The sequence below is a fragment of the Armigeres subalbatus genome, chromosome 3, assembly GCF_024139115.2.
Source record: "Armigeres subalbatus isolate Guangzhou_Male chromosome 3, GZ_Asu_2, whole genome shotgun sequence".
Taxonomy (NCBI): Eukaryota; Metazoa; Arthropoda; class Insecta; order Diptera; family Culicidae; genus Armigeres; species Armigeres subalbatus.
Window position 1 is genome coordinate 405,031,646 of NC_085141.1, and position 21,557 is coordinate 405,053,202.

Here is a 21,557-nt window from a genome sequence, read left to right on the forward strand (position 1 = left end):
CAGGGAGGTAATTCGCGCGCGTAACAATACTCGATCTCGATATCGACTCATGAATCTCTGGTCTTCTGACCATAATTACCACATCCGCATGTCGCTTCCATGAACGTCATGAGAACCTTCCACTGAGTTGACGAATTCTTTTTATTTTCCACGAAATTGATTCGCCATGATTATAATGATTTTCTCCATACCGTCGTCGGGGGTGACAATGGGTCAAATGGGGGTGAGAATGGGTCACTGTTTCAACTACTTAGAATACTTGTAGAATGGATTGAATGTATCTGAGGGCAAGAAGACTAAAATATAAGAGACCTTTCTGACGGATTTCGCTCTACAGCATCCAGGCTGCCGGTGAGAGCGATGACCCATTGTCACCCCCGATGGCGGTACATAGATTAAAAATTATTTTAGGAACTATGTAGAACTTTTCAATCATGCGATGCATAAAACGTATTCATTTATTTTATTTTATGTTACATAATAGATTTCCTAGTACATAAGTAATCCAACAAATTATAATCAGCCCTTCAATTCAAACTGAAAATTATTTTCGATCTCATAAACACCATTCCTACTCCATAAAAAAACATGTCTTGATTCCCCCATCCGGCATTACACAATGGACGTTCGGATACGGTTGATTCACACCATAAAACAGAAGTGCTCTCAGATGTCATACTAAAATTCACACAATCGCTAAAACAAACATCTCCATCTAAACTCTCCACCCGGTTACGAATCACTCAGTCCAGACTCCGATACCGGCGCCCACAGTTCAGTGACTTTTATTGGCCATCCGGATGTCTCGCTCGCTCGGTAGAGTCCATAATCCAAACGCAAATACTCGCAGGTCCATATACATACTCTCCATTCAAGTCACAATTATCCAAACAAAGGTTGTTTGTCCGTGTCCCATTTTTTTTGTGTATCACCTATCTATCGTTGCTGTAGCTCGCCATTTCTCCAAGTCAAGCTGCTGGAAAGTCCATTGGCGGCAGTCACTGTCGCGAAATTACCATCATTCTCCAGCACTTGTCACAGCTGACTGCTGCCCTTAGACATTGGATGCTTCAAGTTCATTGCGCCGATTTCCTCCCTCTACTGGCAGTCAAGAGCAAAAAACAGAAGCCCATGCTATCGAGACTTAGTTTATGCTTCGTGGAAAAAGCGCCGCAGCTTATAACCTCTATTATTAACTGACCCCATTTCCCTGTCAATAAGAGTCCGCCCGGAGTGAAGGCAGTGAAAATAATGGAGATGACCATCGGCCATCCAACCCTGACCATAATCTGCTAAGTTAATTCAAATGTGGACGATATCATCATTATCTTCTCCGATTCTGGCACCATCGTCGTCGACTTGACACACTGCCGTTCAATGTGAGGTGATCAGATGGACAACCGGGCTGTTGGGGATGGAGTTTTTCCAGACCACTTGTTTTTTTGCCCTACCCGCTCGACCCTCTACTGGCCAGGACGAGAAGGCCCAGTTCGGGATCCGTCAGTGGGATGTGATGTTCCGTCGATTTTTCGCTTGACTCGTCTCCATGAAATGTCACGGCCAGATGAGACTTCTGCCGTTGCACGGTTGGATTGGAAGTTTTTTTTTTCGCGACGTTTCCTTGGAAATCAGCATCGAGAAGATGAAATGTCAGCCGTCAGTCGTCGCCGCTGTCAGCATCGATGTGAAGAATGTTCGCTTCTATGCGAAATTATGTTTTTTTGCAACGAAAGTTGTACCTAATGCGTGTTATTTCGAAGTTGAGAAGGTTTTCAGATTGTGACGAATTCACAATATACCGCGAGTTAGTAGGTATTATATGATACTATGATAGGTAAAACAACTTCACTGAAATTGCTGCAAAAATAATTTTCCATAGTATTTTCAGCATATCTTTGCTTGATTTTGTTTCACAGAACTTCTTTGAATTGTGTTGGAATTAACATATTTATCGAAGTTAAGGACTTTTCCTTAGTCCATAAATATTCATTCCAATCAAAGGATTTAAACAGAACTGTAAAAGTTCTTTCAACCTTTCATATAAACTCTATTAAACACGCTCTAATTAAATGCACAATCATCGTTCATAATTTTCTAGCAAACCAATTTAGCAAAGTACCTTTTATCCACCATGATATGAATAAAACATCCCTAATGTAAAATGCTTGTTCGTTCGACAGCAAATGCTGAACTCAGGTGTACTGATTGGTATCGGTTTCATCTCAGTACTGCCTCCAACGACTTGGCACCTCCGCCGTGAAATGGCTTTAGTAACTCTATCATGCGATAACATTTCATCACATTAAACACTTTGCACTCTTTATCGTGCTGAGGCTAGATCTTAGATTTCATCAGAAACCGTTCATCACCTGTCCTACTGTTGCTCGTAGACTAACCGACGATCCCCGCCCCGGTGTGGAAAGACATATCACACGCAATGCCGGTTTTCCACATCTTTGCAGCTGATTACTGACTGCTATGCTACTACCGGTCGTATCTTTAGCGACGTTTCAGACCCCGGGAGTCGGCCAATTAGCGTCTACAAACGGTGGGTGAAACCGTTTTCCCTTTCACACCTTTAAAGGAAACCTGTGAAATATTTTCTTTTGCATTTGTTTTGCACCTTTTTCATCACAGATGCGCTTTCAATTTCACTGGAATGTTTTACGTATAGCTGGGTCAATTCCTCCGCGGAACTGATAGCTGGGGTAGTCATTCGTGTCTTAATATTTGTGGTCCCGCAGGAAGCCAATCGGAACCACGTCAGGCTGCCATGCTCGGTTGGGCGGAGATTTGATAATGTCTCGTTTCTTTTGATTTACGGGTGTGAAGGTTGCGAGTTTTTTCAATCGTACTGCAGTGACGAACTGTTATGCGATGCCGTACTAAATTCGATTAGTGGTTGGAATTTAAACGAGTGTGAAAAAAATGACGCTTGGGTGGCGCATAATCGGTGGATGTGGAACAAGTCGTTGAACTCGATCGGTATTTAGAGCTTTAATTAGTACCCATTTCAGTGGGGTCATTTCGTATTTCATTGCGTATTTTTTATAAGCAATGAAGCAATTTTACGCTTTACACAATTTCAGGTGATGTCGGCTGTGGTTGATAATTTGGTTTTCGACTTACAGTCACATGCACGTTTTGATAGTTTTATATTATTGAGGTTCGAGGACGCTTTGATCTAGACAATTGAATCTTTATCTGAGCTCTGCGACAATGTTTGAATCGAAAGACTTAATCTATTGTATGTATGAGGAATATACATAAATGAATGGATCCAACTAATTTTCACTTCACTTTTTCGATAACTTCTATGGGCCACTTTTATCGTGTGAAAAAGCAACCAATTTGAGACAGCTGTAACGGAGGAATAGAGATAGTATTTTTTGGGACACTTTGTGAAAAAGTCATTACTTGAGACGAGTTCGCAAGGCTTACTGGAGACTCCGACTGTCCAGGTCGAGTCGAGTCAAGAACGAAATACTGAAGAAACCCTATTGTTTAGGTCAAAGGTACAATCAAGTGGTGGAATTAAATGGGATAGTACGAACTCGTCTTATAACAAGTGAAAACATTCCACTAAAAGCTTCAAATAAATTTCTTATGAAAAAATCATCATTTTTGAAAATTTTCATGTATTTCTGTAATAGAGAAGCCACTTATGTCATAATAATTAGATTTAAAGGTTTGTATATACTTTGTGGTGTGAAACTAAATCTATACTGTTTTTATGAAGAGTTGTGGAGCAAAAGTATGCATTACGTGTTGCGGCAACTGTACGCATGAGTTATTTATCAGAACTTTGAAAAAGGCATTTAATGAAATAGAAAAGCTACATGCAAAATATATTACAATACAAAATATGCATAAGTGACTTATCCACTTGGTTTAGTACCGCTTAAAAACTGTGTTCCAGATAGAGATAAATATGTTAAATGTCGTCTTTCATCAGTTCATCCAGTTGTTGTAGAATCTTAATTGTGCGTCAGAACCGCAAAAATGACGTGCTATGACAGTTCGTGATCAAACTTCGCCGTGATTGGACGATTTCCAAGAGTGCGCACAACAGTGTTAATTTGGAGTTTTTGTTTAGGCTTAGTCAAGAAGAAAAGAATGTTGGAAAATAACGGGCATAGAACTGAGAACAAACTCAGTGGGGCTACGATGTGATCGAGAAGATTCTGAGCCAACGGAAGTGGACATAATGAAGAAAACTCCAACTCTAGAGTGGTTTGGTCGGTGGTTTAATAAAATTCAACTTTGGGGAGAATTGGTAGAGATAAGAATAGCGATTAGACCATGTCGTATCAAGAAAAAAAATTCCAAAGCATTACACGTTGAAAGCTCGTACTTCGTTAATATCAAGATAATAAAAAAAAAAAACAGATCGATTGCAAAATTCTGTCAAAACAAGCTTTTTCTGATAAACTTGCGGTATGTATTCGATAAAATAAGCTTTCCTTTATCTGAAAGGGGAATTAGGGTATCCAATTATGGTTTGAACTAGTGAAAAGCGTATCATGGTTTGAACCATTTTGAAATCAGTAGAAATTACCATCTCATTGCCAGGAAATGAACATAAAACAGTATGAATGTCATATTTAGGTATACTGGAAGTGATAGAGTTTATTTAAACATTCGTACATATTGTTTAAGTAATAGAATAAAGCGATTCAAAAACATCCTGAAATTGCGCTAAATCCCCCCCACCAGTGGCATAATTTCAAAAAGCTCGTAAAGGACGCATTTTATGACACAGGAGTGAGATCAATATACCAAAAGAACGCTATTTTTATCTGTAATCGATTGACATCATCATACAATTGAGAAAAAGTTTAAAATAGTTAAAATAGTAACATTTATACAAGGTAAAAACTAATCATGGTTTGAACTAAATTCGTATCATGGTTTGAACTTGTAAATGCAGTCATGTTCTGCTGCTGTCCACTAGGAGCGCTGCATGCGCCTAGCTGGAGCATTTTGTTTACATTTCCAATATGAAAAAATCGCAATTTTCATATCGATTATTTAGACGATTTTCACACGTTTCGAGTTACTAATCTAATGCGAGAAGATGAATAGTAAAACAAATTTCCTTTTCCTCAGCGTTTCATGCATGTGATTAGTATTATATTTAGGAGCTGCTGGCTGCTGCAGTAGTTCAAACCATGGTACGAATCAAAGTTATGTAATTATTAAGTTTTTTCAATAAAACTAAGCATAAATATGTGCACCCAGGATGTTTTTAGAAAGATAATGAACTAAGCTTCCATATAAACTAGAAATCGCAGTTCTAACATGTCCCTTTAATGAAATAAATTAACTTTGTTTTGCCGGCTCATCTGAAACCCGCCATTTGGTTCAAACCATGATTGGATACCCTAGATATGGAAAAAGTCGTACAAACTTAATTTTTGTCGCTGCGATAACAGCATTTTTTATTTATTTTCCCGAGATGGGCACCACCGATGGTATCAGCAAACATGATTTCTGCCGAGATCTTAGTAAAAGTGACTTTTCGCTTGCTGAGATACAGTAAATATTTTGCTGGGAATAAATAAAATTTTCTGCCGAAGTTTAGTTCTGAAATTCACTGAGCTACAGCGGTGCCCGGTTTTTTCGAGATCGAAAAAGAAAACTTAGGCTGTAAACACTGTACAAAATCGACGAAACAAATGCTTGTTTACGGGATCATTTACGCTAAAATCGCTAAGTAGCGTCGGCATATTAGTTCCGTTTGACGCTATGTAAGAGTAACGTTCTACGTGATGTGATATGTACATTCATTACAATCACAACACCATAACAAATTACAATTGCAGTTCGTAAAATCCGGAACAAAATTAAAAATAGAACTTGAAAAACTTTTCTTTAGCCATGCGCAGTATGATCTCTTATTTTATATGAAACTGTCCAGAATTCCATCGATTTTTCAAATCAAATATTGGAAATCTAAACGCGCCTCGCATATTCTGGGGAACAATCCTCAATTAAAAAGACTATGGACAACTGCTAACTTTAGTTTTACACAGGATTTTGTTTTTACACGATTTTTTTTCGCTCGTATTTTTGATCGTGTAACTTCAATTTGCCACCAAACTCTTTGCAACATGTTTTAAAAAATCCAGAATAAATTTAAAAAAATCACATGATAATTAATATACGATAAACATTTAGGATGAGTGGAAAATTGAGAAAATGTAAATCGTGTAAAAACAAAATCCAGTGTATATGTATGCCTTTTTATGTCGAGTTAAATGAGGGACATTGAAGACATCCTTTCTGTTGAGTTCGAAATACTCATTTGTAGAGTTACTATCAATGATGATGGCATTAAATGGGATAGGACGATTGTACCCCGATTGGCATAAAGTCGTTTGGCATAAAGTCATTTAGCAAAGGTGTTATTTGAGCTTTTTATAGCTTTATTAAAGAGTTTTTTTTTTTAATCTACAGCGTTTGAGCTGAGTGAATAATAGGAGAGATTTGTCGAGTCATTCAGTTACGTTGTTTCCACCATATAGGCAATACGTGATAATTGGAAGCTTCCTGTAAAAACGGGAACATTTTTCAAATATTGACACACCTACCAGCAAGATAAATCAATATTAAATTAATTTGGCATTGCAAGTTTTGCTTTTCATGTAAGGGTATGCCAGAAAACTTGCCCATTTCTCCCTTTTATTAGGAATGGAATTCATATTGTCTCATGCGTTATGAACAGTGTTAATGCTCATACATGCAGATTAGGGTGGTTCAAAAAATCGATTTTGCTCCACAGTGCTCATCTGATTCTTTACCATGTTCTGAGTGTCCTCAGAAAATTTGAGCTCATTTGGATTTAAACTGATTTAGCACAAGCCGTTTAAAGATTGCATGCAAATTAGTATGGGGAAATTTATTATTTCATTATACTGTTAATGACGCTTCCCCATCAAGCGCATGTTAAAAGAAAATCTACATAGCTAAAAGGAATACTCAACAGCCCTTAGCAACCATGGTTACGATATTCATGCTCATTAATACAAAAACATAGATAAGCGGCTTTATAGAGCCGTATGTGTCCTTGGATTTTTTCTCTTGCGCATGGCTTTCTCTTTCATAGTGAGATTCTTCATTAAGCGTTTCCGTACTGGAGCAGAATCGCATCAAAGTACTGGTGCCATTACCATACGTTTGTATTGACATCGGGAGGCTTCTTTAATGGTGGAATTTACTTCGCTCAACAGCTTTGCATGTGAAGCGTTCTGGTGTTGGATCGTTCTTCTCTTCCGGGCGCACGGGGGATTGAGCTTGCTTTCATGCGGAGGCGCTTTGTGAAGCGCTTTCGTGTGAAAGCGGATCCCATATTCAAGTGTGCTTGGGTGGGATGGTTCAGCTTCGGATGGGTTTACGAGCACGATCGGAAGCGCTAAACGAATGTTTGCTGACGACTGATTAGTCCCGTTTGGAGAGCGGCTTGAAGTTGCTCAGTGTTATTATATCCCGCTCGTTTACATCTACACGCTAACATTCACCTACTCGGTGACTGAGTGAGGTTGTGTTGCTCTCTCTTTCTATCCCGCGGGGGTTTTGCTCGGTTTCCGTCGGAAGCAGGACAACTCAAAACTATTAGTAGTCCTGCTTTTGACGGAAGTTGGGTAGAATTTCCGCGGGGGAAGGGGGATGGCGGTGCAGTTTTGCTTGGTCGCTGGGTGGGTGAAAGTTAGAGTGTACCACATCTACAGACAAAAAGAATGAGCGGATGGAGGAAAGTCCGAGCGGCTTCGGGCTGGTCTTTGAACGGGACTATTGCCTTTCTCTTTCACGCGCGTGGTTCGGTGGGAGCCGCTTTCATGGAGCGTGCCCCGATGAAAACGATAGCACCATCCTCCTGCGTGCTTGGGTGGGAGTATTGTATGCTGCCGCCTGCCATACACTATTAATAAGGAACTATATTTTTTCTCAGATTTTTATTCTCATAGCATGTATATATAATAGTGTGAAAGTGTGAAGTTATTTTCATATTTTATACTTTCTTATGCTTTCATGTGCTATATTCTCAAAATTTTGCTTGTATAAATGTTTATATTTCATATTTCAGTCATATAACATATTTCCATATATTCATGATTTATATTTCCATATACCCATATTGTCATATTCTGCTACTTTCATATTTTTATATTTTCTTATTTTCAAATTTATATATTTTCATTTTGTTATAGGGTTACCGTACCCTTAGTGGAGGTAGCACCAATAGTGGAGGTAGTGGGGTTTTAATGAGATTTATCATATTTATAGACTTTACGGTGGTTTCAGTTGATGCGTCGTGCTTTAAATATCCTGTTAAATGCAACTTACCTTAAGATTTCGCTTGAAAAACTATTGAAAACAATGATTTTCCTCAACAAAATTGACTCCCTTGCACCTATAGTGGTGCAATTCAAGACAAAATTTTCAAAACGACTTATCTGCTTTTGTAAACAAAGATTCAAACGACGATATGACGAATCTGATAGCTCTCCCACGCAAACCAACACCATCAACAGGTAGCGGAATCCTTCACCTACCTATTGGTAGTGTTGGTTTGCGTGGGAGAGCTATCAGATTCATCAAATCGTCGTTTGAATCTTTGTTTACAAAAGCAGATAAGTCGTTTTGAAAATTTTGTCTTGAATTGTACCAATGGTGGCGAGTCTCATAAGAAACCAATGGATGGCACCACTATAGGAACCAAAATTAATTTTTACCGCCACTAAAGGAACAGTGTACCCATAGTGGTGCAAGCAATATTTGGTAATTGTTGATGTTAAATGACATCTATCTCATTTTTGTTAGCAAATTTATTAGTTTATCTATTGACTAAGATAATAAAGCAGTAAATTTCCCATAATTATCAATTTTTAAAAAATATTTTCTTTTATGGATCTACTAATACCTCCACTATTGGTACCGTTACCGTCATATGTTTATATTTTCATTCTTTAATATCTATTTTTATTATAAATGTTCATGTTTTTTTTATATATTTTCATATATTCATTTTCATTCCCTTCATATTGCCATATTTTCTAATATCTATTTTTCCACATTTTCATACAAATTTTTATTAAAAATTTACTAAAACTGGTTCATTAAAAACATACAGGTGAGGCTGAGGTCCTTCGGTCAGGGACACTGTGAACTATTTTTCAAATAATGTAATCCCAATCTTAACATTACTATTCCCTTCTCAGCTGAAACAAGTGTTGCTGGTGAAGTTTATTTCACACCAAGGATCAATTTGCACTCCTCTGATTTTCATAAATTTCAACGTTTTTTCTATACTTATTCTTAATATTTCCATACTACGGAGCTCCATATATTTTAAATAATCTCGCATAAACATGTATAAACATTCATCTTGTCAACGATTCACCTAACCAAATGACAATTATTGATCTCCATTTTCAGAAACATTGGGTGCTGACGAAGATTCTGAAGCAGCATCACACTGCAAAGTCCAATATTACTACAATTCATTTTTCAGAAATATGCCGCAGATTGCAAAATCAATGCAATTGTTTTGTCAAAACTATCTATTCATATTACATTCAAGAACAAAACATCACATTTTACAATATCAACTCCAATAAAAACATAATATTTACACTTTTTCGCCAAGAAAAGCACCCCTTAATAACCCATCCAAACTCCAACTCCAGATACCTATGAAGGTCGCGCGAGTTCTCCGCATCTTCTTAAGTAGGTATCTAATCAACACTTCCCACCCAAATCCCCACTGATCGTAAGGACCTGGCCAGGTGTTGAACAAAGGGATCGTTGAATGAAAAACATGCCAAGCCCCAGGCTGTTTTTCTGGCGCATCTAACGTCCCTATCGACAGCCAACCCAGGATAGTGTGCGGTCAGATATGCTATGCTATGCTATAAATTCCGTAGGGGAAGAGGTGGTAAAATGAACAATTGGCTATATTTATATTAAAACACTATTAACGCGTATGTTAACCATGCACACGTTTTCTTTGAAATAAAATAAGGTACCTAAGCTAATATTTTGGTTTTGAGACCGAACGAATAGCTATTACTATCCAAAATATCAAACGAGGCCGTAAAAATTGGGTCTGATGTAATTTTCAACCATTTTTCCGCAAGCTTTAATTCTTAATAAATTCATCATAACATTGGTTCAAACCTGTTCAAGCTACAGCGGCAAATAGGACAACCTTCACAAAAAAGTTGCAGGGGTAAACAGTAAAATTATTGGTTTGCATCGTTATACGAAGTGTTTTTTATTACATGGCATGTATGCGGGTAAAATGAACAGTTGTATCAAACTTACACAAATTTATGATAAAAGTTGTGCAATTGTGAAGTGAAAGTTGAAGAGACAAACCATATCAAATAAAACTTTGAATATGTAAATTTAATTTAAAAATAATTGATACATGTATTTTAAAACTTTTTCCTTCTTTTTATTGTTTTGATAATTAGGAGCTTTTCAAAAAATATACCTCTCGTAATCTTAATCAGTTGTATATACAGTGCTAGAGTTAAAAAAAGATAATTAAATGTTTCAATAGGGTTTCAGAAGCGATGTTCATTTTGCCACCATGTAGTGTTCATTTTAACCGCACTATTTTTTTTTCGAAAATTTCAAATGTTTTATTATTTCGAAATTTCGATGTTTTTTTATTTCGAAAAAAACTCGGACCAAGTGGTAAAACTAGCAAATTCAACGCAGGTCCTTAACGTGTTCATTTTACCACCTGTTCCCCTACAACAGATTATATGAGTAATTTTATGAGTGAGACCATTTTGCCCCATGGGTGCATTATACACTGCTCTCCCCTCTCCATTGTTCTTATATGAGACAAACGTCAACTTAGTGTTTTTTAGAACAAAAGAAAACGTACGATGATTTAAATGGATGATTCAATAAAGGCATAAGTTTTAAGGTGGTACGGTTCCACTCACGATTAATTTGAATTGTTCATTGAGTTATAAGATTTGATTTATTTCCAACACTTCGGAAGCTTGCCTACGGTTCAAGAAACAAACACTGAATGACGTAGGTACAGGCATCCGATTGCAGCCCACTGTGATTCAATTTCAAACCTTTGCTACACCGAAAAAATTCTTTATATTGAATATATTTGCCGCACACATAAATTTTTGCAATTTGGCGACCCAAATATATGCAATTTGTACCCACACATAAATTCAATAACTGCATATTAGAGACCACACATACATTTTATTTGATTATAGATTATATTTGTACTTCGCGTGGAGAGTGGTTATGTGTGCACTAATAAGAATCATGAATTAAATTAATGGATTTTTGCCAATAAAAATGTGTGGAATTTTTGTAGTGTATGTTAAGCATGCTTGCACTTCACTTGCCTACTGCGATTGAATTCAAAGCATTCTAACATTGTTTATCACGGCATACAAAAAACAAGGCAGGCTCATCACGTATGTAAACATTCAGTTTGAATGTAAACATGTGACGTCAATGCTATCTACGCACAAGCTGGACCGAGACAATGCTCTATGGTCGCAGTATGCTCACTTTTGTACTCCAACATGTGGCGATAAAATATGCGTCACATTCGAAGTGTCATTTTTCTAACGAGCCTGCCTTGTTTTCTGTATACCGTGATTGTTTATTATTTTCTATAGTCGACCTTGCAGACGTTGTCCTGCATAGTAGGTGAAAATTCGCCCTCTGAAATGCCCATGCGAAAATCCCTTACGAATCTTTACTTTAGTTATTTGCAAACTACTCAACTTTACTTGTGATTTTTACATGAGGAAATATTATATAAACCCGTTGGAAACTACAACTGCTGAAGGAATGCAGAAAATCCATCCAGCCGTTTCCACGATTGACCAAAACTAGCGGAAATGCACAGGGAATGCGATGGATGGGACCTGGGATCGTTGGTTGGTTTAAATCAGAGTCTATTATATATAGAGTTACGCAAAGAGTGAAGCCAAATCTACATATTGAACTGTCAAACCGTCTACCTATTAAGCAAAGTAAACAAAATTTAATTTAAACAAAATTTAAAATTTAATTTAATTTAATAATAACATTTAATGCTTGTTGGTAAGGCGGAAGTATTGTTATCGCCTAATGATTATTATGGCGAATTAAAACGCATGAATTGAAATGTATTAGATTTGTTCTAGAAACAGCTTCAAAAAACTTCAATACACCCCCCAATAAAGTAGCAACAAGAATCTCACGTGCTTGCACTCTGTGGGTGACTTGGTTATCGAATTAAAAAGCTTTAGCAGTGAACACTCCCGTGAAGTCACTTTAAGGGTTGAACAAAAATGAAAGTTGCAAACAGAATAACGAGAAGATCATTCAGAATAAGTGTAAGAAGATCCTCTTTGCGCAACTCTATATAATAGACTCTGGTTTAAATGGTCTCCCGTAGGCAAATATGTAATTCTGTTAGAACCATGAGCGAAGACGATTATTCAGTCAGGTGGTAACTGCATATCACATCCCAGAAGGATACGTACATGGCGATCGTAACAAAAGTTTAACTAAGTTATAGTTAGGGGCCGTACACATTACGCGCCATATAAATAAAAAATCATTTGTATGGGGAAAATCTTACATGGGGAGACGGGGCGTCGACAAACCCAGAAAAAATGCTAACCTAATAAGTGTACGACCCCTTAACCTGTTCTAGTGGCTTAACACTCAAGTGAAAAGAAAGTGATTATAACAAAAGATGGGGAAATGTTAATTAAAACCAAAAGTAACCACTACTGGAACCCAGGAGGAAGTCAAGAACATATTAGAACAGCACCAAGAGCTTAGTACTTGTTTCAACCCAAGTAGTTGTGTTAGTTTACAAGCAGCACACAAGGATGTTATCGATCATTTAGTAATCTGCGTTCGATCATTTACTAGTTTGTCAATAACTCATTCCAAAAGCCTAATTTCAAAATGTATTGTACGGTGGACTTTTAGTTCGAAGGTTTTTCAACAAATCTCCTTAACAGGCCAATGTTCGAATTCCACTATTAAAGGAGTTACGGTGCTAGTTGCTATACTTATACTAAATGATAACAAAATATGCAATAATTTATTCTAAGTTACTGCCACTACCGCCATAGTTCCGTAATTAGTGAAATTAAAACAATGAACTGTTGGGCAGAGTTGTAGATAAACTTTTGCACTAGAAGTCCGCCATACAACACATTTTGAAATTCAAATTCTGGAATGAGTTATTGACAAACTACTAAATGATCGAAGGCAGATTACTAAATGATCGATAACATCCTTGGCAGCACAACAGAAAAAATGCAATGAAAGTCGCCAAAAGTATCGCATATCTTCAAAACGAAGGATACTTGCAGGATACTTTTTAACTCGTGTTCGTATACATCAAATGGTTATTTCTACTGTTTATATAAATGTGTGTAAGTATATGTTTATCATGAATGAACATTTGTATCTAGTGAACGCATCCATGAAAAAAAAAAATTAACTTTGTGACATAATCTCACAACTATGTAACTGCGTAACTATGATCGTGATATTGTCATTTTCATACAAAAATGCCTCTCCCCATTTTAATGGAAAAATTCATTTAACCGTGTAGGCATTCCTTCGGAAATTCTTCCAGTAATTTCTTCAGAAATTTGTGGGAGAATTCAAGAAAGGGTTGCTGGAGGAATTCTGAAGAAACTTCACGAGGAACTTCCGAAAGGAGGAGTTTCTGAGACAATTCTGGCGCAGGAAGTGCTGAGAATCGCCTTTAAATTCAAAAAAATAAATCCACTCAGATCAGATTTGTTCCCGCGACGTCGTTTATGAGAAGCCTCAATCAAGCGCTTCTACGAAGCCTCTACGAGCGCTTCGTTATGCTTTGTGCTAAAAGTGCGCGGAATATGTTGCTATTTTCCATCACACCTTCATTGAAATTAAACAAAAATTCTCAAAGTTTCAATTGTAAACAACAAGGCAAGTAAACGCGACGTGCGATGGGACGCGACGCGACAGTGCAGTTTACCAGCCTGTTGATAATGATTGTTATTCTTTTACATGAGTCGCTTCGCGTCCCATCGCTCGTCGCGTTTACTCTGGCTTGCCCATTAGAAGGAGTTTCCCTGGCAACTCGTGCAATGTCCTATGTCTTGACTTTCAAAGAACGGCATACTATGATTATCTTCGTTTTCTCTTCTTCCAATGATCTTATTTTATTTACTGAGAAAAGAGTCTCGAAATTTACGGCATTTGCCATGAACAGGAGTTAATGTAATTTTATTTTTATAGCACAGAACACGATTTGTTTATTTATGACATATGGGGCGACAAATTGAATCGAACTGGTCATGAACGTGCCCAAGCTGAAGTACGAGGCTCAGACATTTATGTTAGTAGTGATTATAGAACGGAAAAAATGTGGAATGCAAATATTTAATTTATTATAAGTATTACAATTTTGTATTGTTTTAATACAATATCTGTATAAAAAGCTTACATTCCTTGTATTAAAACCTTCCAGGATTGTATATGTCAGATCTTAAACAATAATTCTCGGGTACTTATTCAAAAGGACGTATGTGATTTTGTAAACAAAGATTGAAACGTCGATTTATCCGATCTAATGGCACTCCCACGCAAACCAACACCACCAACAGGTAGCTGAAGGCTTCCCCTACCTGTATGTGGTGATGGTTTGCGTGGGAGGGCTATCAGATCGGATAAATCGACGTTTCGATCTTTGTTTACAAAATAACATACGTCCTTTTGAATAAGTACCCAAAAATTGTAAGATTTGCTTTCGGATGCATGGATGAATTCCAGTAGGAGAGTCAATCCATCAAAAGAAGATCAAAATTCATTACAGAATTATAAGCAATCTATTGGCAAACCCATTCTATATGGTTCGCCGAAGTAAGAAACTTATGAAGTAGGGAGGTAACGTTGAATTAGTGAGAACCCCTACCCATTGTTTTCCGTTTTTAGATATTCATATTTTTGTTGATAATACAAAATTTAGCAATTTAACATATTGATGTATGTGAAAAGCTCTTAGTATTTGGAAGTTACAACATAACGAGGTTGCTTTATAACGTGGCTGACCTGTATATTCTCCACAATATTCGCCATCACCCTTCTCTACTGGGTTTATGAATTTGCAATTTGTATTTATTGAACAACTGTAAACATTTTTACTAATGAATTTATTGTTTGTAATTACTAAATAATTTCATGCCGTCAGTTTGAAAACTGCTAAGTTAATTTCCTTGAAAACAAGTTCTAAATTTGATGATCTTGATTTTATGAACAACTACTTAAAACACAGCCATTTCCCAAATCTCTCGATTTATTCACCACATTTGAAAGTGTTATGTCCTTAAATGCCACCGTCGAACTAAACTGATATCAAATCTAATGATTTAATTTTCTAAGTATTTTTGTAATAGACGGCAGCATTCCAAATATCACAAATACACACTGCCAAATATATGCCGCTAGATGAACTCCGAACCTAACTGATCTTCAACCTAATAATTTTTATTGTTTATGCGATTTTCCAAATCTCACATATTTGGCCCACATTATCAAAAAGACCAATGGGACAAAAGAATAAATTGATGTTTGTTCGGGTTTTCAACTGGGTTTAATGTTTGTTCGGGTCTCATTGAAGGTTGCTCAAAATACAAACATTGGGTATAATTTTCCGAAACTGCATTAGAATAATACTGTACCGCAACACATAAATTTGCAATGCAGAAACGAACAACACACAAGATGCATCCAAACAACAACAAAGATTACGAGACTGGCATGGCAGATTACGTGCAGGCGGTCGGCTTTGAATCCACTATTTTTTGTGAGCGTTCACCTCACCATTTGTACACTGAAATGTAGGATGTAACATTTTTTACAAACATAAAGATCGAAAGGAATTTTTGGAAAAATATTTTAGGCTCCTTTTAGTGGAATGTATTCAACCGTCTGAGACGAGTTTAGTAGTTTCCATTTAATTCCACTGCGTGTTGTTATCTTTGCAGATAGGGTAAAAGACCCAATAGTGGAGGAACTAAGCACGTTCCACCACTATTTATTGGTTCACACCAAGCCTATACTTCATTTCACTTACCTCAAGGGTGCACATGGAAGTTTATTAATTATATTTGATCCGAAAGGGGTCCTAATGGCAGCAGCATCCATCATTGTTCCCTAAAATGGTACCTCGAATTATTGGTGCAGTGTTCCTATAGTTGCGGTATTTTTTAATTCGTGTTCCTATAGTTGCGAATCCCATTGTTTTCATATGGGACTCGCAACTATAGGAACACTACCGCAACTATTGGTGCAAAGCAGAGAAAAGGAAAAGGTATTTTAGTGATACTTTACCAATTTTGATGCAATTCTCAACCTGTTTTCCTGTATTTCGTGTAATGACAGGTCAACAAATTGATAGACTATATGGGTTGCTGCGTTAAATACGTAGATTGTGTAAAAACAACACTACCGCAACTATAGGAACACCCATGACTATCGGAACTTTTATCCTACGTATTTCGACCTCATAGATGAGGAATTTCTGATAAACGCACAGAAGATTAAGATATTATTGTATCGATCTTTTGAAAACACATCTCTTCAATGCTTGGCCTGTTTCTCATTAGCATTTCCACAGCCATTAATTAAACGCTTTTTTTGCCCGCCAATTGCATTGCTGGGACGAAGTTTCGAACTCACCATCTCCGAATTGACAAGTTTAGGCCGTTACTCGCAAAGCTAACTGGAGACACTCCTAAGAACATACCAATGCTTAATCCGGAATTAATCTAAACAGTCCAAGTGATTGCTTTTTCTCTCGTAGTTTCCATAGTTTCAAATTGAAACGAAACTGTGCCAATGAAACGCATCTCATTTTTCTGGGTGCATGCAACACACAGTCATCTGATGGGCACTGGATAGTGTGAGATCCCTAGAACCGGTGGAAGATCGGCTTGGCTCGTTTCTATACTTTTTCTTCGAATGGAAACTGTTTGCGTGGGTGGCTAACCGGAAAAAAAAAGTATCCGACCCAGGGTGAGTGTACATAGAAAGCAAACGCCAAGCAGAAGTGTGTACCGTATGCAAATATCAACAAAGAACAACCCACACACGCGCGCGCCCGTAATAGAGTAGTCCGTGAACGGCGCGGGAAGAACTGGGACTCACGTTTTGGGATGGATGGTCGCGCGAATGTATGGCACAATCGAAAACTAGGGCTAAGGTAAACCGGTTTGCAAGCTTCGAGTTGGTGTCCCTTCCGCAGTGTCCATGCTGCGAGGGTGTTGACGGTCGCTCTTTGTATGCAAATGTTTGAATCGCGATTGTTGCCTTTGTTCGGGCCGTTGCAGCATCGCAAAACAAGTAGGAAAAAACTTTATTGAGTCTTCCAGGTCACGGACTTCATTTCCACCAGGATAAAAGGATGATATCTCCTCCATGCTCGGAATTGAGTTTACCTTTATCAAACGAAAACCTCTGCCGCAGGTCAAGCTCGGTAAACAAAAATCTGACCCAACTATCGGTTTAACTTTATTTTCCTTCAGAGTGCTCTAAAAGCTGTGTGCCATGCTCACACATTCCGCCCAGCTCCGAAACGCCAACAGCCGACCAGTCCCAAATTTCATCAGCTGAGAAGCCGGCTAAATATGTTATCCCCAGACAACTGTCCTTCCTCCCGTTGACGATGGCGTTGAAAAAGGATTTCATTTTTTCGGCTTCCACCTTCCTCGCCGTGGGCGACAATTTAGTGAGATAGTAAACTACTTTCGCCGAGTAGCTGCCCGGGAGGGGGTGGGGTGGTCCATCCACCGAACGGTGAAGCAAAAACAGACTTTAGGAAAAATGAGGCCACTCGCGCCCAGTCAAGGCCGGGGGTCCCAGAAGAATAAACGTCAAAGCCGGTGTCTGTGTATGAGTGCGGAAAACACAGGAGATCCGAGAGTGGCCAGCTGCTGGGAATAAAAAAAATAATAGCCCAACATGACCAAAACTGACACACTACAGGACTTGGCCATTTCCATTCCCAGCTTGGCTTGTTTTCGTTGTGGGCGGAAAAAGTTCTCATACACAATGTCGATCCACGCCCGTTTCAGCTCTGGTTAAAATCAGGGTAAAGCCCGGGCTGGGGTAAGCCTGCGGACGTGGTTTTCATACTGCGCCACTGTTCCGACAGTATATATGGAGGAAAGCCGACCACAGACAGATCATATTTTTGGTGCTGTCATTTGCTGTCAGTTAGTCGAAATTTATTGTACTTCGCGTGCAGAATATTTTTTCTGCTACCGGCAAAAAGTGGTATATTGGAGGAACGTGTGCTGCGCTGGCGCTATATAGGCTTCGAATGAGGTGGATATCCTACTGGCTTTTCTGTTGTGGTCTATTTTGACGGTCAATAGTTTGACGCCTGGTGGTCCAGTAAGTGGTCCACATCAAACAATTACAATTACAATAAATATGCTACTAAATACCCGGTTTGTTTATGGGCTATGAGAATTTATTTATTATCTCATCAAATTGAGTACAAGAAAAATGCGTGTCGGATGATGCGAGTGACGCTACCAGTAGAAATTAATGATATAAGGGTCAGGGGATTTCTCAAGCTACTTATCAGAACGATGTTTGGGATATGAAATTACAGCTCGCAGAGCGAGTAGTTAGTTGACTTTGAATTAACCCAATTAGTCGAAAACAAGTTCAAATTAAAATTCATGTGTTTGTCACAGAAGGTATGACGGCACGATTTTGCCTCCCATCAATCTCAACCGCTCAACTCATCAACCTCTGACTGTGCATAAATCCGCACGACCTTTTTAATTAGTTAATCAGTCAAGGATAATGAGAATATTTCCCTTCCTTGTTTCGCTTGGCATCTTCATCATTTTCCCAAGACGAATAGCCGCCCCTTCATCCCTTGCATCAACGGAATCTCCGGTTCGCTCATCCGTTCCGATGGTCTCAAAAGCCTTGGCAACCACAAGCGTGGGTGTCGTCGCGTGGCACTACAAAATTAATGAATACCACCAGCAGGGCCAACGCGGACGACCGGCGGCGCGGCGACGCTCAAGACAGCCGACCGAGTATAGAAGAAACTAACAAGCTCCATGGCATGGAAGAATTCGCAAACATCCTCCTCTCTCGACAAGATCCCGGTCTCCCTCCGGTGCGAAAAACGATGCCGGCAGTGATTGCAGACTCCTTTTTCCTGCGGAGGCGAATTGGCGTCGCTTCCGCTCGATGACTTTCCGAGAATGGATTAAGACAAGAGATCGAAACGAGGATTAAGTGAGGGATTAATGAGTGAAGGAACTTGGTCCAGGAATTGGAAAAATGGTGCTTTCATAAGTTCGAAGTAAATTTGTTAACTTTTAGATTATCAGAATTCTTGCAGTAAATTTAGCGTTTTCATTATCCACCCGCTTCCTTACCGAAACTAATCAACCTTTCATTTTTCTTTTTCCACTTTCAGTTCTTATCACAGCACAAGTGCAGGTGGATACTGACCCCAAGGAAATTGTAGTAACTGAAAACCAGCGAAATGTTAGTCTTCTATGTCGCGTTGGGCGACCGATTCAGTTTTGCACGTAAGCTTTTAACAGTGTTTAAGAAATGTGTTCTGATATTTCATCCATAAAAACATCCTTCGTGTTACAGATTCACCTTACCGAACAGCAACCAGCAGGTGGTATTAAATCCCGACAATCCTGGGAAAGATGGGATGAGTTACTTTGGGGCAGGCTTCCAGGCGGGTGCTTGCGGAGTCACAATCGATCGGATAACGACGGCCCACAACGGGCAGCTCAAGTGTTCGCTTTTCGACACCGACCGAAGCAACGAAGGGTTCATCAACGTCGTGGTGGCAGGTACGATTTGGGTTATTACCTGGAAATAAAAGTGAAAAAAGTATAATTTTAACATTGATTTATTCTATTATAGTTGCACCCGAACAGCCCCAGATCCAGTTGGAGAGGCCAACTTCGGCATCTGCGTTCGAGGTCAACACCGAAATGGTGGCCCATTGTATCGCTCGATATGGTAACCCCGCCGCTAGTTTGTATTGGTTCTTGGGTGAGTCCTAACTACGCGAATCAACGTTCAATTTTAATAACCAATTTGTTCTAAACATCTACAGACAATGAACCCATCTACGAGGGAGTCTCGCAACCGGAATACCAGGAGGAGGAAAACCAAGGCTACTCAGTTTACGTGACGCTGCGACGACACATCCTGGCCAGCGACAGCGGCAAGCATTTGATCTGCCGTGCCAAACACGTTGCCTACCGGGACGAAATGTCCGAAACTAGTTTACAGATTGTTGTCAACTGTAAGTCCGAATTCGTTTCCGCGCGTCATTCTTGCGGTTAACTTTGTTTGTTTTGTTTCCGTAGACGCTCCCCAAGCCTTGCCAGAAACGACCGTCCATGGACTGACGCTGGGACGCACCGTTGATGTGACAGTGGCGATCCATGCCAACCCAATGCCACAGGTTACGTGGACTGTGGACGGAGTGACCATCGAACAGGGTCAGGAACATGATCGGTACGCGGCTCGTGTCCCGGAGCGATTGGTGAGTGTTAGGTTTTTATGTTAGGAGAAATATTTCTAAAACAAATGCGAGGTCAGATCAAGCAACTTTTGTGCCTTTGTCTTAAATCATTTTCCCCCAAGAGACTATTTCATTCGACACAATGCCATTTAGTTGAATGAGAAGTTGAGTGAGAAGTGAAAAGAAACAAATTAGGAGTAAAATCTCATAACTCATTGTGAAAAGTGAGAAGTAATTAGCAAGTAGTCTCACTTCTGATTTCTCGATTTTTACTTGTTTCTTCTCAGACTCAGAAGTTAGGCTTTAGGTAAGCCGTAAGACGTCCCACTTCTCAGTCATCATTTCTCACTTTTACTCACTAACTATCGTTGCGTAGGGCTTGAAGTGATTAATGAGAAGATAGACATTAGAAGTGAGATTTCACGTCTCACGCCTCATTTCGTTCGTCTTGTTTATTATAGTGAGAAGTGAAAAGAATTAAGTCTCACTTCTCATCGTTTTGGCATAATGTGTTTCGGCTGAGTAACATTTGACCTTATTGCATACGTGCTATGCGGAAAGAGTCTTTTGATTTTTCCCCTGCGTTCACCGGCCAAAAGCATTCTTCAGCGAGAAATTTTCTAATCCTTCGCCTTAAGGGACTGTTACCAAAAAACGTGATGCTATAGGGGGAGTGAGGGTGGAAAGTTGAGTGTTAGGATTCATGCAAAATAATTAAATCCCTCGGGGGCCCTCCTTAGCCGTGCGGTAATATGCGCGACTACAAAGCAAAACCTTGCTGAGGATGGCTGGGTTCGATTCCAGGTGCCAGTCTAGACACTTTTCGGATTGAAAATTGTCTCGACTTCCCATATTTCACGCAAACCTTCTGAAGAAGAAGTAAAACATTCTTTCATCTAAGAATCGGCCAAAGAGTATGTTTTAGAAGCAAGATTTATTTACTTTTTTGGCTTTTTTCGGTTAAACGCGTACATTAAGAGAA

At 38.8% G+C, this 21,557-nt stretch overlaps 1 protein-coding gene across 6 annotated transcripts in view; it reads left to right on the forward strand.

The window, feature by feature from the left end:
- LOC134227044 (fasciclin-3-like) overlaps positions 1–21,557 on the forward strand; it is a 311,319-nt gene that overhangs the window by 237,878 nt on the left and 51,884 nt on the right. For all 6 annotated transcript variants that reach the window (XM_062708246.1, XM_062708248.1, XM_062708250.1 and 3 more), the window contains 5 exons: positions 19,499–19,613; positions 19,684–19,892; positions 19,966–20,097; positions 20,162–20,353; positions 20,418–20,596. In XM_062708246.1, coding sequence (XP_062564230.1) covers positions 19,499–19,613; positions 19,684–19,892; positions 19,966–20,097; positions 20,162–20,353; positions 20,418–20,596 — 827 coding nt within the window. The remainder of the gene's footprint in view (positions 1–19,498; positions 19,614–19,683; positions 19,893–19,965; positions 20,098–20,161; positions 20,354–20,417; positions 20,597–21,557) is intronic.